Source organism: Onychostoma macrolepis, chromosome 09, assembly GCF_012432095.1.
Source record: "Onychostoma macrolepis isolate SWU-2019 chromosome 09, ASM1243209v1, whole genome shotgun sequence".
NCBI classification, from domain to species: domain Eukaryota; kingdom Metazoa; phylum Chordata; class Actinopteri; order Cypriniformes; family Cyprinidae; genus Onychostoma; species Onychostoma macrolepis.
This window is the reverse complement of record NC_081163.1, coordinates 24,786,621-24,803,447: the sequence shown is the minus strand read 5'-3', so window position 1 is coordinate 24,803,447 and position 16,827 is coordinate 24,786,621. Positions and strand designations below refer to the sequence as shown.

The 16,827-nt window shown below is 38.3% G+C and overlaps 1 protein-coding gene across 4 annotated transcripts in view; it reads left to right on the top strand.

Annotated features, from left to right (window-relative positions):
* Window positions 1–11,530, top strand: part of fmnl2a (formin-like 2a) — an 89,300-nt gene extending 77,770 nt beyond the window's left edge. The window contains exons 25-28 of one of the 4 annotated variants that reach the window (XR_009272788.1): window positions 433–556; window positions 1,739–1,840; window positions 3,662–3,755; window positions 8,451–8,495. Coding sequence is in view for 3 of the 4 variants with exons in the window: in XM_058786829.1 (XP_058642812.1) it covers window positions 433–556; window positions 8,451–8,560 (234 nt within the window). In the remaining variant the exon portion in view is untranslated. Of the gene's footprint in view, window positions 1–432; window positions 557–1,738; window positions 1,841–3,661; window positions 3,756–8,450 lie in introns of all 4 variants that reach the window. The other 3 variants (XM_058786830.1, XM_058786832.1, XM_058786829.1) reach the window with 3 other exon arrangements.
* The last annotated feature ends 5,297 nt before the right edge of the window (window positions 11,531–16,827 follow it).

Genomic DNA, 16,827 nt, shown 5'->3' with positions numbered 1-16,827 from the left:
GACCGGAACAAAACCAAATAAGGGCAAACAGGAAACTAGAAGGGACAAACATGTAACAGCATGTACCTACTTAACCTTATTTTGGGGGCAAATTTATTGAGCAATAGATCTGACAAAATCTATTTTTGGAGACATCCTCATTTGTAAAAACGGTATAAAAATTGTAATAATACAGAAGGTTTTCTGTTTAGGTTAGTATCTAGAATTCATAATGAATGTCCTCTTTTAGATAGCGTGTGTGTGTGTGTTTCCCGATTCCCGACACAGTGTTTACGGTATAATGTGGTGTTAATAATGGGTCTCTGTAAGTGTGACTATGTTTAAACACATTATTTATCTGGTTAGAGGAGCATTTGTAGATGTTTTTAGATTGAAGACAGCCTATTCAGCATTAATTGTGGATCTGTGAAATGTTATTGTGTGTGTGTTCAGTCTCCCTCTCATAAGAGCAAGCGTCAGCAGCAGGAGTTGATTGCGGAGCTGAGGAAGAAGCAGGTGAAGGACAGCAGACATGTGTATGAGGGTAAAGACGGAGCCATTGAGGACATCATCACAGGTAACTCACTGTTTGCTGATGGGATCTGCATGCAGAGGGCTTTAAAACATACTACAAACAGTTGTAACATGTTAGTCTGAGCCACTAACAAGCTCTCTGTGACTGGTGGAAAGCTTTACTGCTCAATAACAATTTACTGACCAGTGTGATTACAGGCTGAATGTGTGTGTTCTGTTACTGCTTACAGCTGTGAGCTGGAGTACAGCTACTAAACACTGTATGGGTAGTGATTAGTGTAGTCCTAAAGGGGTCATATCACACCTTCTTTTTTTTCTTTTTCTGAGGTCCACTTGTCAAGTCAAATTTATTTGCATAGTGCTTTTCACAATACACATTTATGGAAAATCATGATGTTAATGATTATATTTCAATGTTTGTCTCAATATCTTCATGCCTTACAGTCACATTTAGTAGATTAGAGCTGAGCAAAAATAGTTTACATTTTGTAACTATACAAGCCATCAAAGCAGTTGAGAAATCCTATATAGTACTAACTAATTACATGAGTGAACTGTATGTGGATAAGGTTGGCTATACTTATATATCCAGCATTTATTTTTGTTTTTTTTGACACCTCCTGTGTTTTTGTTAAAACTTCAAGGCTTTTGGTCAAACTTCTACACTTTTATATTCCCACCCATAGACAGGCAGATATTTTTTTTGGGGAAAGGGTAAACCTTTATATATTTTGAACTTAGACTGAATTGAAGTGACTTATTAATGTCATCAAAGGTTGCAGAGGTTTGAAATTAGCTTTTGTTTAGATGGATGGATGGATGGATGGATAGATCATTTAAATAAAAGCTCTCTTCACTGTGGACTAAAGGATTATTTCAAAACCACATTATGTCTGACATGTGAAATGTAAATGTGAATTCATTGATATGACCCCTTTATAGATTTTTTTTTTTCATTTAAATTCTAACCATGACAAAACAATCTCTATGAGCCTAAAAATTATAACAGAATTATTTTGTGTAGCTTTTGTGTAATTCTGGATGGCTATTTTAAGTGTGTATGTAATCCATATTGAAATAGTTTCAGCTTTATATAATAGCTGCTATAGTACCATGTGAATATTAGTGTGTGCTGTTGTGTGTAGAAAGTGCTAACATTGTGCTTGTTGCTCTGGCAGTTAAACCCTGTGTTGTTTGTGTGTGTGTGTGTTTCGTCTGGATGCAGTGCTGAAGACTGCCCCCTTTACTGCGCGCACGGCCAAACGCAGCTCGCGTTACTTCAACGAGGAGCTCCACTTCTAAAGCTTAGACTCTCTCTCTCTTAAAGGTCGCTGGATAAAGCTGCTCTCTTTCATTCTGTGTGTGTGTGTGTGTGTGTGTGTGTGCACCCCTTCACACTTCACATTCCTGGATTTATTTCCCTGTGGGGCGACCCTTCTGGATGTGGGCCGGCGTATGGATGTGATGTCATGGGCGTGTTAATTTTTCCTTTCTTTTCTAAAACGAAACTCCTGCATGATGGGGGGTTTGGGGAGGCGAGCATATGTTGACACCGCAGTTTTCTTTTGCATGGAGTGTGTCATAAATTCATATTCATCATTGTAACATGAATATAATAAGAGGAAATATGATGTCACAAAAACTCAAACACGTCAGAGTTTAGAATGAACTCTCTGTACATTTCAGCTGTTTAAAGTGAAGTGTCAGCTCTATTGGTTGACTCAGAACACCCTCTGCAGTTTAAATAGCAGGCAGAAGTTTGAAAATATACATGGTCACTCTTCCAAAATGATCCATTTTGCCATTTTTGTTACTGTATCTTCAAAATCATTGGTTCCACTTTATATTAAGCGGCCTTAACTACTATGTACTTAAGTCAAAAAATAAGTACAATGTACTTATTGTGTTGATACTGTATTGCAAATCACTTTTGCTGCTATTGAGGTGGTTTATCATACGGGTAATGGTAGGGATAGGTTTAGGTAGGTTTAGGGATAGGTTGGTTTAAGGGTGGGTTAAGATGTAAGGGATGGGTCAACAGTGTTAAATATAAATGTAATTACAGAAATTAATCACAGATGTATAATTACATGCAGGTATATTTTTAAATATAAGTACAATGTAAAAACATGTATGTGCACAATAAGTGCATTGTACCAAATGATTAATGTAAATGTAAGTACATAGTAGTTAAGGCAACCTAATATAAAGTGGGACCAAAACATTTTTTAGATTATTATTATACACAAATTGCAGAATGATCCATTACTCAAAAAGAACTTCAGAAACAGTCATGTTTGTGATGCTGGCGTGTTGGGCATTGTTTGTGACATTATTTTCTCATGTGTTCATTTGTCCATGTCATTGTGAGTATATGTAATATATAATGTCATTGAATTTTGGAACCATTCACATTATGCTGGTTTTCTGCATTTTTTCACTCTTCTTCCATCTTATCCTGCTCTGATGGGAAATTTCTAATATCACATGACTCCATGTGTTGCACATGTATATTTAACTTGTTGCATATTGGGATGGTTTTCTCTTATAAGCATGTTCTCTTCACTTGCTTCACTGTATGCATTTGCACGGGGTGAATGACATTTCTCATTCAGATTTACTTCTGCTGTTACATTTAGGGTTAAATCTCACCAAAACAGCCTGTCCAGGTCATAATTTAACTCAAAAAAGGACTAATTACAGGCTTCCTCCTCTTTATGTAAAATACATTTAATTATTACTGTTAAGAAATTTGACTGTTTTCGTGAGATTCACTTGCGTAGCATTGCTTTTAGTTTTCACCATGCACCATGACTGCTTGAGCTTCGCTTACTGTTCATCCTGGCCTATAACAATGCATTTCTGGGAGGCTTGACACATTGTCATTGGTTTCACTGTTTAAACATGAAGTGACCACATAGACGTCACTTTGTTGTATCTGGACGCTGGAGCCATTGCGCAGAGCAGCTTGAGTCATAGAGTTGATTACCGCAGTATCAGCAGAGCTTCAGTAACACCCTCCAGCGCCTGCCTGTGGCCTTTGAACTTTCCTCTTTGAGCCCTGGGCAGCTTGGCTCCCTGTGCCGCGACTTGCGTCCGGTCCACTCTGCTCCGATCTAACCTCCATTTTTGTTTCCTCTCCACTCAGCCTTAAAGAAGAATAATATTACTAAATTTCCCAATGTGCACTGGAGGGTAAGGAACTCTTCCAGTAGTACCCCAGTGGATGCTACTCAGACCTGGCAAGCATCTCTCTCTTTATTATTATTTGTCTTTCATTCTTCTCCATCCATCATAGATCAGTTGCTTTTGACACTGAATACAAAAGCCATCTTTTTGTGTTCTCTTTCTATCTGTCATTCTACTTAACACATCAGGCCTATTGAGTTCTGACCCTCAAGGGCCGAGTCTCCAGGTACTCATGTACATCACCCTGTTGAACTGATTTCATTTGCAAGTTAGTTTGATTAGGTGATGCCGTGACCCGAGACACAGAGACTCTGCCTGCATAGTCTCACGTTGAACTGACCCACACTTAGAGATAGTTGAGTTTTCATTAGTGTCATTAAAACCTTGCAGTAGGTACACTGACCCCAAAATGAATGAACACTTTAAAAATGTCAGAATGTCAATGCATTACATGAAAATAAATTTATTAAAATAAATTTATTAAAAAGAAATATAAAATATTTCAATGAAATTAATTTCTTAGGTTTAAATAATAAACCAGTAGATCAATTATGACAACTCTCGGAATAGCAGTAGCATGTTAATATGACATATTGATATGATATGATAATGTATTTGGTCTTGGCAGACTAGATGAGAGCAAGTATGGACACACATGCTGTGAGCATAGAACAGTTGCTGCTGCTGCTGCTGAATGAATAGGCATTTCCCGCAGCAGATCTAGACAGGTGGAGCTGGGGGAGGTGGAGGGTTTCTCATACCACACTGCAGGACCAACAAACAAAGAACACTGAACCAGACTATTTAAATGTTAAGCAAGCAAGCAATCGCATTGGCGCCAGAACCAGTTAAGACCAATCAGCTTGTGCCATATAGTAAATTGTTATTTCTAGCAGATTGCCTGTAAATGACTATGAAAATCAGCCTGCACCATTTAGAGCAGGCATGGGCAAATTTGGGGCCGGTGTCCCTGCTGAGTTTAGCTCCAACCCTGATAAAAACCTGCCAGTAGCCTTCTAGTAATCCTGAAGACACTGATTAGCGTGTTCAGGTGTGTTTGAACCAGGGTTGGAGCTAAACTCAGCAGGGACACCGGCTCCAGGACCGAGTTTGCCCATGCTTGATTTAGAGCTTCCTGACTGAACTAGATATATGTACTGTAAATAAAAAGACACTGTATGTCAGTATGCTTTGACAAAATCAAGGCGTTTATTGTTACCACAAGTCCATGAATGCAAATGCTTCTTGCTACGATCTTGTGAATCAACTCAAAAACTCAATTTATGAATCAACATGAATTCTGATGTGAGACTGAAGGGAAAAGACCATTTAGCCTTGCATTCTGACTAAATAAAAAATATGATTATATTATATATAATACGCACAAAATGGCAATTATACTTGTCTATTTGCAAACAAACCGAGTCACTCATTCTGCAAGTTTCATAAATATGCCTGTAGGTGGTGATAGGAGAGTATCTATAAATGAGTCATTAAATCATTCATTCAGACAATTTGTTAAAAAAACCGCTGATTCAGTCAAACACACTATTGTGTGTTGTTGTGTACATCTAAAATTTGTTATGCAAAATTCACATCTTGTTTACTGAACTGTGTTTTCCGCAGTCAGTATTAGTACAGCTGTGATTATCTGCAGATCTAGATTAATTTCTATTACAAGGAATGTTTTACAAGGTTAACAAATTTTACTTTTGTTTTTTTTCTACCCTTAAAAGTAGTACTTTTTACATAGCAGAGGAATTGATTAACTGCGAGTGTGCTGCAAAGATAACTTGAGGAGAATTGACTTTGCATTTTGCTGACACTTCTATCTAAAACCACTTAGACTGCATTTAAGGAATTCCTGCTTTGCCTGGGAATCAAACCCATGACCTTGGCACTGGTAGTGCCATGCTGTACTGTTTGTGCTACAGGAATACTGCACATCTGTTAAAGTGCCCCTATTATGGATTTTTGAAAAATTACCTTTCATGCAGTGTGTAACATAGCTCTAAGTGAATGAAAACATCCTACAAAGTTTTAAATCTGAAAGTGCACCATGTATAAAGTTATTGTCTCTCAAAAGAAAGAGTTGACTCTGAATCATTGAAAGCAGTCGTTTTAAAGCGAATCCCAAGCCGTTTCATGTTGACATCAACATGAAACATTAGCATATTGCTTGTCCACTTGTTGCACGTGCAGACCTGGGAAAATTTGAACCACTTGAACCATATCGGACCAATCACCGCAGAGGGGTTGGGTCCTCCTCACACAAAGGAGGGTTTGGAAAAATGAATCGTTGAGCAAATTGTTTGGGAGTCGTTGAGCAAATAAATTTATTAAAATAAATTTATTAAAAGAAATATAAAATATTTCAATGAAATTAATTTCTTAGGTTTAAATAATAAACCAGTAGATCAATTATGACAACTCTCGGAATAGCAGTAGCATGTTAATATGACATATTGATATGATATGATAATGTATTTGGTCTTGGCAGACTAGATGAGAGCAAGTATGGACACACATGCTGTGAGCATAGAACAGTTGCTGCTGCTGCTGCTGAATGAATAGGCATTTCCGCAGCAGATCTAGACAGGTGGAGCTGGGGAGGTGGAGGGTTTCTCATACCACACTGCAGGACCAACAAACAAAGAACACTGAACCAGACTATTTAAATGTTAAGCAAGCAATCGCATTGGCGCCAGAACCAGTTAAGACCAATCAGCTTGTGCCATATAGTAAATTGTTATTTCTAGCAGATTGCCTGTAAATGACTATGAAAATCAGCCTGCACCATTTAGAGCAGGCATGGGCAAATTTGGGGCCGGTGTCCCTGCTGAGTTTAGCTCCAACCCTGATAAAAACCTGCCAGTAGCCTTCTAGTAATCCTGAAGACACTGATTAGCGTGTTCAGGTGTGTTTGAACCAGGGTTGGAGCTAAACTCAGCAGGGACACCGGCTCTCCAGGACCGAGTTTGCCCATGCTTGATTTAGAGCTTCCTGACTGAACTAGATATATGTACTGTAAATAAAAAGACACTGTATGTCAGTATGCTTTGACAAAATCAAGGCGTTTATTGTTACCACAAGTCCATGAATGCAAATGCTTCTTGCTACGATCTTGTGAATCAACTCAAAAACTCAATTTATGAATCAACATGAATTCTGATGTGAGACTGAAGGGAAAAGACCATTTAGCCTTGCATTCTGACTAAATAAAAAATATGATTATATTATATATAATACGCACAAAATGGCAATTATACTTGTCTATTTGCAAACAAACCGAGTCACTCATTCTGCAAGTTTCATAAATATGCCTGTAGGTGGTGATAGGAGAGTATCTATAAATGAGTCATTAAATCATTCATTCAGACAATTTGTTAAAAAAAAAAAAACCGCTGATTCAGTCAAACACACTATTGTGTGTTGTTGTGTACATCTAAAATTTGTTATGCAAAATTCACATCTTGTTTACTGAACTGTGTTTTCCGCAGTCAGTATTAGTACAGCTGTGATTATCTGCAGCTAAATCACAGCCTCTTGCTTGTGTAGTATAGACTAAATATTAGATTAATTTCTATTACAAGGAATGTTTTACAAGGTTAACAAATTTTACTTTTGTTTTTTTTCTACCCTTAAAAGTAGTACTTTTTACATAGCAGAGGAATTGATTAACTGCGAGTGTGCTGCAAAGATAACTTGAGGAGAATTGACTTTGCATTTTGCTGACACTTCTATCTAAAACCACTTAGACTGCATTTAAGGAATTCCTGCTTTGCCTGGGAATCAAACCCATGACCTTGGCACTGGTAGTGCCATGCTGTACTGTTTGTGCTACAGGAATACTGCACATCTGTTAAAGTGCCCCTATTATGGATTTTTGAAAAATTACCTTTCATGCAGTGTGTAACATAGCTCTAAGTGAATGAAAACATCCTACAAAGTTTTAAATCTGAAAGTGCACCATGTATAAAGTTATTGTCTCTCAAAAGAAAGAGTTGACTCTGAATCATTGAAACGAGTCGTTTTTAAAACGAATCCCAAGCCGTTTCATGTTGACATCAACATGAAACATTAGCATATTGCTTGTCCACTTGTTGCACGTGCAGACCTGGGAAAATTTGAACCACTTGAACCATATCGGACCAATCACCGCAGAGGGGTTGGGTCCTCCTCACACAAAGGAGGGGTTTGGAAAAATGAATCGTTGAGCAAATTGTTTGGGAGTCGTTGAGCAAGTAAGGTAAAAATAAACACATATTATAAGACGATGATAGTGTTTTTTTGACCTTGCATGCATGTCAACCTGTTGTTGAGGACTCCCAAAAGCAAAATATGAACCTTTCATAACCCATAATAGGGGCACTTTAAAACCTCCAAAACACAAGTTTATTAAAAGTCATTGTCATAGAACAAAACTGAGGTAGCCTACTTCCTGCAGCATTTGAGCACAAGATGACACTTGTATTATATTTTGTCATATAATGCAGTGACATTCAGACATCTTATGTGTGATTTCAAATACATTTTGGGGCCACTGTTAGTGTTTTCCCAACAACCTTGTTAAAACAAGTTCCTAAAAAGAGGCAAACTCCATAGTTTCCATTCCCATTTAATTCAGAAGCTGAAAAAGTATTTAATCCAGTAAAAACTCAAGCTGCTTTGCCCAGTTGACCACCAGCATGTCCAGAGGATCTAATCTCAAATACTGACATCATTTTATTCTGTTCCTCCTGCATCAGATCTAAGAAACCAGCCTTACAGGCGTGCTGACGCCGTCAGGAGGAGCATTCGAAGACGTTTTGATGATCAGAATTTGCGGCCAATGAACAATGCAGAGATGGTCATGTGACGAGGGCAGAGGGGATGTGATTGGATAGGCTGGAGGAGTGGAGGAGGAGCTAATGAAGGACTGATGAAGATGACAGCAGGTCTGAAAGTCAAGTGCCTACATTTAACATCTGTCCCATCAGGTGTTGAATCATACATGCGTTTTAGTCAGTGTCTTCTGTCTGTGAATTTTTATATGACAAACGATGTCTTGATCTGTCTTTTATCCTATGGCGCTTCAATTGTATGGCAAGATCAGTGTTTTTCTTGAGAAAGTGTCTGAATGTAAAACTATTCCAACACTTTATGTATCATGAACCTGTACAAAGGCCTCTTACATTCCAGTGCTTTCGCCACAGATCAAAACCGACCAGGCGTGTGTTTCTTCCCAAATCTACTGGTCAGTCTTAAAGATCCCTGTAGGGTCTGTCAGAGCCTGTTCTTATTGTAGCGTTCACATAGGGGGCTCATTCTTGTGTTAAAAAACAGACGGATAGAGCCCAACAGAATGGAATACAGGTTGAGAAGCATTTGAAACGTTTAAAAACTTTTGTAAAAGTTGTAAAAATATGTTGATGGCTTGAAATGCTGTTGGGTGCAACACAGCGGACAAAGATAACAATAATAACATTACTGATTTGAAGGTATTTAAATGTGTTGCTCCCAATACCCACACCTGTGGTCTTGGCCACTTGAAAGCATGTGTACAAAATAGGTAGTAAGTACAAAAGACTGTCCCAGATCTGAAAAATGCCAAAGCACCACAATTAAATTGTCATCTGAAAAGTCATTTACAAGTTTATTTTTAAAGGGCAAAGTACTGAAAATCAAAATGTGTAAATAAAGCTCTGTAAAAACTTTACTTACATTTTTTTTTTTTTTTACAAAATTGTGTTGTGTGTCCCATTGAGTAATAAAACATTCCACACTGGTTACCCAATGGGACAACCTTGGGACCTACAGTCTTCACGCCCACTTGAAAACATGGGCCAAATACAGGAAATACCAATGCTATCTCACGACCAATTCGTATGAATTTGCGTATGAATTCGTACAACCTCACTTGTACTACTTTGTATGATTTTTCTACACCCCAGTGGCGGGTACGGATTCATACAAATTGGGGAAGTTGTAAAATACGTACGATTTAGCAAAAATTTGCCACTTCATGAAATATGTACAAATACCCATGAGATCGGGTTGGAAATACATCATTCAAGTGCACAAGTGGTTACATACAAATATCGCAAGTGTGGGTACTGGGACAGGCCCTTTAAAAATCATTATAAACTAACAGACTAGTCAGTCGTCTGTTGGACTAACTGACATCCTGGTCCAACCCTAATCAGAAGGATCACAGTCATGGTGGAGTTACTGCAGGGATGTTGCAGTATTGGGCTACAGAATTAGATGAAGTTCAGTTGAGTAGTAGAAGGTGTAAGGAAAGGTGTGTTATATAAAAAATGATGTTAAGTACATGGGACAAAGGCAAATGTGAAATTTAAACCAGAGGCAGCAGATCTCCAGTACCTTGTGTTTCTGAAAGACTGCTGACAAGTCTTAATTACAATGCTGCACAAGCAAGACTGCATTAGGTTTTGGTCCTCAAACTGTGGGTTGGTTAGGATTACCGAAACCAAAGTACAGAAAAAGTCTAGTACCTCTGCAGCCTTTACAGATTATGGAGTCAGAGGAGTCTAGCATTTTCAAAAGGTCATTGACTAATTAATGTTCCATGTTCAACACAGGTGAAGCTCTGTGCTCTGCCAAAATCTTGTTTACATTAAAGCACTTCAAATGAAAGTTTATGGGGTAAGGCATTGCGCAGGAACAAATGTAAAGTACAGTTTTTAAACTAAAACCTCAATACTTAATCCATGTTCACTTGACTACTGTGATAGAATCAAATACTTCTCTGTTTTAAAACCAATATTGTCTTAACCAGCATAACCAGCAATATAACACTCCTGTCAAGACCATGTAACTGGATGACTTTGCCAGAAGTTACCAGGGTTAACATAACCAGAAGTCCACAGTAGTCTCTGTGCTAAAATTACAAAACATGTCAGCTCAAAAAGTGCTTTAACAAAAATATGAATTTTGCATTTTATGTCTGCTTTTAAACCCTTGGACACTTGCTCTATAGACTTCCATTGGAAGTGCACTGAGGTAAATGGAATATTGTTTTATACACAGAGGATTGAATATGGAGTCTGTGGTAATCGACAGATGCTATCTATTCAAATGTTGTTTTGAACACAGACTATTCCTTTATGAATTTTAAGCACTTGCCACAACTTACTGCATTGGTGACGTTGGCTCTTGTTCTTCATTACACAAGATCAGGTTCCTTACAGAATTCATTTGCTGTAACTGGGCTTGCTTCGTGCGTTCTAGGTCTGATAATGGGAAATAAGGCCTGTTATATAAAATGAATTTTGTGTGGTTCTATAATGACCTGCACAAATAAAAATTCACATTTCTTGAGATGTGTAATTCTATTTAAAAGCAAAAATATAAAACCACAAAAAAAAAGCGTTTGTTAAATGTACAGATATTTTGCTATAAAAATTGTTGCATCTTTTAACTTTTAATCTTCTAATATTGTACATAATGTTTAAAAACAATACTGTTTAAAAATCATTCTGTACTACAACATTTGAATATTTTAACTTATAGTTTTCTCTTTTTTCCAGCATTTTGTATATTTAATAAAACTGAAAACCTGAACCAGGTCTTTTAGACATGCAGCCACATCACACTAGAACGTCCCTTCTGTATTAAAACATGTCAGAAATCAGATGCAGTAGTAGAATTATAGAAGTCTGTCTCATCTCTCTACATTCCACTTATAAAAACTGGATTAAACTGGCATTTTTTCCCTAAAATCAATGTATCTTAGGCATTGAATGCTTACAGTACTGCAAAAAAGATCTGTTCTCAGATTTAAAGTTAGATGATTTCTCAATGCCCAATTAAACTATTTACATAATGCTGGTCTTCTGTGTTGTTCTTGAGCGAGTGAACAGAAGAAGGATGTTGCCCTCCAAAAAGCCTGGTGCTGAAATTTAAAGGGCCAAGATCCAGGCTGCAATGCAAATATGGCAGATCAAATCAATTCATTTTCACAGAATAAAAGACATGAGGTCTGTTGCATAAAGTCCATTTCTGTGGCTTCCCAAGTAAACTTGAATTTGGTTTGAGCAAACTAAAAAGGTTTTTTATTTATTAATGTGGATTGTTTTTTTGTTTTTTGTTTTACTTTTGAACACAATGGTAACTTTCCCCACACAGCTAACCTGCTCTGTAGGTTGTTTAATTATGGGTAAAAGTTCCCAAACTGAATCAGCTGTGAACATTTACACAAAAAAGCCATTCCCCCGTACCTCTTGCTCCAAATTAAAGGGCACCTATTATGCCCCTTTTTACAAGATGTAATATTGGTCTTGGGTGTCCCCAGAATGTGTCAGCCCAAAATACCCAACAGATCATTTATTATAACAGCTGGAAAATGCCATTTTTGGGGTGTGTCTTAAAAAGAGCTGATTTGGAGTGTATGGCTTTAAATGCAAATGAGCTGCATATTCCTGCCCAGTCTCCAGAAGAGGGCGTCACGTATACGTCTCTCTGCATTCCATATCTACAGCAATAAACAGCCGGTAGAAGCAACATAACTGAGAGCAAGAGAACGGGGATTGCTTGCGAGACATTTTTGACGTTACAGCTGCTCTAGCGCTGAGAAAATGGAGGACAGCTTACAACCGCTGAGGGCGGAAACTATGGCAATGCTGGGCTGTCAATCAACACCTGTGGCCTGGCCTGGCCTGGCCCTAGGCAATGTGACGTCACGCTGCGTGAGAATCAAAAAAAAAAAAAAAAAGTGAGTGAGTGACATGACATGACATAAAGCCAAGTATGGTGACCCACACTCGGGAATTCATAACCCATCCAAGGTGCACACACACAGCAGTGAACACACACACACTGTGAATACACACCCGGAGCAGTGGGCAGCCATTTTTTATGCTGCAGCGCCCGGGGAGCAGTTGGGGGTTCGGTGCCTTGCTCAAGGGCACCTCAGTCGTGGTATTGAGGGTGGAGAGAGCGCTGTACATTCACTCCCCCCACTTACAATTCCTGCCGGCCTGAGACTCGAACTCGCAACCTTTGGATCTAACCATTAGTCAAGTCAAGTCAAGTCAAGTCACCTTTATTTATATAGCGCTTTTAACAATACAGATTTTGTCAAAGCACTTAACAGTATCAAATTGGAGGATAGAGTGTCAATAATGTATAATGATAAGATTAAACACTCAATTTTCAGTTAAAGGCATTTCATTATTGAATTCTCCTCTGGCCAGACGAAACCCGCAGTTCAATTCCAACCGCAGACATGTAAGATTGTGTAAAGGGCTTATCTGATTCCCATGGTCTTGTCCCGATTTTAATTTATAATTTAATGTATTTGTTATATTTGTGTTTTATTCATTATTTGAAGTTTTTCATTTATATGATTTATTTATTTGCTATAACTGTAATGTATAGTTTAATGCATTTGTTTCTCGGTCTATTTTTATAATATATATTTGTTTGTTTATTATAATTTAAATTTATGTCTCTGGGGCTCATCTAGGTGTCCTGGTCTCCGCTGACGATCAGGGCTGCAGACATCATCTCTTGGTGCTGATCCACCATCTGATCGGATACGGACTGAGAAACAGAATAAGAAAGAAACAGACAAATATTAGCGTAGATGCCATTCTTCTTACGATGTAACGAGTACATCGTGTGTTATGGGGAGTGTTCCCAGTTCCGGTTGATCTAATTAATGCAGCCTAACAATCCTTTAACGGATTTGAATAATAGAAGCTTATTAGTGTGTTATGTGTAGTCCAGGTTAAAGAGATGTGTCATTAATCTAGATTTAAACTGACAGAGTGTGTCTGCCTCCCGAACAGTGTTAGGTAGATTGTTCCAGAGTTTGGGTGCTAAATTGGAAAAGGATCTGATAAGGTATTATCAAACGGCCAGAATTTTGAGAATGCAGCAGACGTGGAGGACTATAATGCGATAAGAGCTCGCTCAAGTACTGAGGAGCTAAGCCATTCAGGGCTTTATAAGTAATTAACAAGATTTTAAAATCTATCTGATGTTTAATAGGGAGCCAGTGCAGTGTTGACAGAACCGGGCTAATATGGTCATACTTCCTGGTTCTAGTAAGGACTCTAGCTGCTGCATTTTGGACCAACTGTTTGTTGACCAAGCGTGCAGAACAACCAACCAATAAAGCATTACAATAGTCTAACCTTGAGGTCATAAACGCATGAATTAGTATTTCTGCATTTGACGTTGAGAGCATTAGAGCCTTGCACGGGCCTCAAATTTAGGCCCTAGCCCGGCCCTGGCCCGAGATACTCAGGCCCTAGCTCGGCCCGTGTCCGACAGCTTATCAGATTTAAGTTAATTTTGAAAAACGTTTGGAGCATTTTTTGTTCGTTAAACAAGTTATTTCTTTCTTAACCCTTTCGCACGTGAGTTTAAAATATTCTAGCTGAGCCCCAGGCCTGAGTTTTTTTAGGCGACCGTTATTTTAGAATTTATAGCCTTATTGTTTCCATGGCGACGCGTCATGCTTGTCATGTGACACACGCAGCCCTAATAGCGCTGTACACATGGATTGCTTTTATTTCGTTTTTCCTTTTTTTAATATTAATATTCAGAAACATACTCGCTATATTATGAAATATCTGATATTCCGATTCTGAAATATGTGCAAGTAAATGTATTTGGTTGTTTAAACACTTTTATAATGACCGTGTTAGTTGATCTATACCGGGTGATGGGCGCCGCCATGTTTGTTCGCGCTGAATCCCAGCTGTGGGATTAACAACACGTAAATTCATCCTCTCCTCCCAAAACAAGTTAAAGTAAATCTGCAGTAAACTGGGAGAAGAGCAGAGTAAACTTTAAAGTTATCTACACAATCGGTATATGATATCAATAAAACATGTCGTCATATTTGTAAGGATCATTATTGCTGCTTCCATAGACATCAGTGCATATTTTACAAACTATAAATGTATGGTTTTGCTAGTACTTATGTGTATTTAAATGTCTGAAATCTAAAATAAGCATATGGTTGAAAACACTGAATAAGTGATAATATGACAAGCGCTCGTGTGTCTGATCTGGCTCCGCGCCAGAAAGCAGATTTGAATTCAGCAGTTGATGACGTGACGCACTAAATGTTCTAATCACACCGGTGTGATCGTACGCTCCTGGGACCATTACTTTTGCTGGGGCTTTACAACAGCAAGCTTTATTGCCTGTATTTGAACGCAGAACAGCTGCGCTGACTGCGTGATCGCTGCTGCCGGACACTAACCGTCGAGCCGCTCTTCAAAGTCGCGGCACGGTCTCGTGTTGTTTCCACCAGCGCGGCAATTTTTTTTCATCACTAATTGATAATAATAATGATTCCTTATATTTATATAGCGCTTTTCTAAGCTCTTTGCTTAGACATTGATGGATGTCTAAAATATAAAAATAAGGAGAAAACTAAAACAGGCCCGAGGCCCGGCCCTCGTCTGAACTATGACGGGAAAACTGTCCCGAAGCCCGGCCCTAGGGGGGTGAAAAAGTTATGGATCTAGAAATGCAGGGATCTAGAGAGCATAGGTCGCAATTTAGATATGTTTTTGAGATGGAAAAACACAGTTTTACAGATGCTAGATGGCTTTCAAATGAAAGATTGCTATCAAACAGCACACCTGGGTTCCTAACTGATGACGAAGAATTGACAGAGCAGCCGTCAAGTGGTAGATAGTGTTCTAGGTTATTACATGTGGGGTTTTTAGGTCCGATAATTAATTAATTCAGAATTAAGCAGTAAGAAATTACTCGTCATCCAGTTTTTTATATCGACTATGCATTCCGTTAGTTTCTCAATTTGTTTCACCGGGCTGCAACGAAATATAGAGCTGAGTATCATCAGCATAACAGTGAAAGCTAACACCATGTACTGAGCCTTGAAGTACTCCATACTGCACTTGTGATCGATATGATACCTCTTCATTCACTGCTACGAACTGATGGTACAGATAAGTACGATTTGAACCATGCTAAGGCGCTTCCACTAATGCCAACAAAGTTTCTAGTCTATACAAAAGAATGTTGTGGTCGATAGTGTTGAACACAGCGCTAAGATCCAGTAGAACTAAAAAAGAAATACAACCACGATCAGATGATAGAAGCAGGTCATTTGTAACTCTAATGAGTGCAGTCTCAGTACTATGATACGGTCTAAAAATCCTGACTGAAATTCCTCACAGATACCATTTTTCTCTAGGAAGGAAATATAATTGTGAGGATACTACCTTTTCTAGTATCTTTGACAGAAAAGGGAGATTTGAGATTGGTCTGTAATTAATTAGATCTTTGGGGTCAAGTTGTGTTTTTTTAATGAGAGGTTTAATAACAGCTAATTTGAAGGTTTTGGGGACATATCCTAATGACAACGATTAATTAATAATAGCCAAAAGAGGATCTATGACTTCTGGAAGCAGCTCTTTTAGTAGTTTAGATGGAATCGGGTCTAACATACATGTTGTTGGTTTAGATGATTTAACAAGTTTATACAATTCTTCCTCTCCCACAGTAGAGAATGAATGGAATTGTTCCTCAGGGGATCTATAGTGCGCTATCTGATGCGATACTGTAGCTGACGGCTGCATGGTTACAATTTTATCTGATAGTATCGATCTTGGAAGTAAAGTAGTTCATAAAGTCATTACTGCTGTGCTGTTGGGAAATGCCAACACCTGTTGATGCTTTATTTTTTGTTAATTTAGTCACTGTATTGAATAAATACCGGGGGTTGTTTGTTTTCTTCTAGAAGAGACGAAAAGTAATCAGATCTAGCAGTTTTTAATGCTTTTCTGTAGGATAGGGTATTTTCCCGCCAAGCTAAAGGAAATACCTCTAGTTTTGTTTTCCTCCAGCTGCGCTCCATTTTCCGGGCTTCTCTCTTTGGGGGCGTGAGTGTGCTCATTATACCACGGTGTTGGACTCTTATCCTTAATCTTCCTTAAGCGTAAAGGAGCAACCACATCTAAAGTGCTAGAGAAGAGAGAGTCCATAGTTTCTGTTACATCATTAAGTTGTTCTGAGCTATTGGATATGCTGAGGAACTGAGATAAATCAGGAAGATTAGTCTTTTGTAGTAGAAGTGATGGTTCTACTATATTTGTAACAAGAAGTTGGCTTTACAGCTTTAGCTATATGGAATAT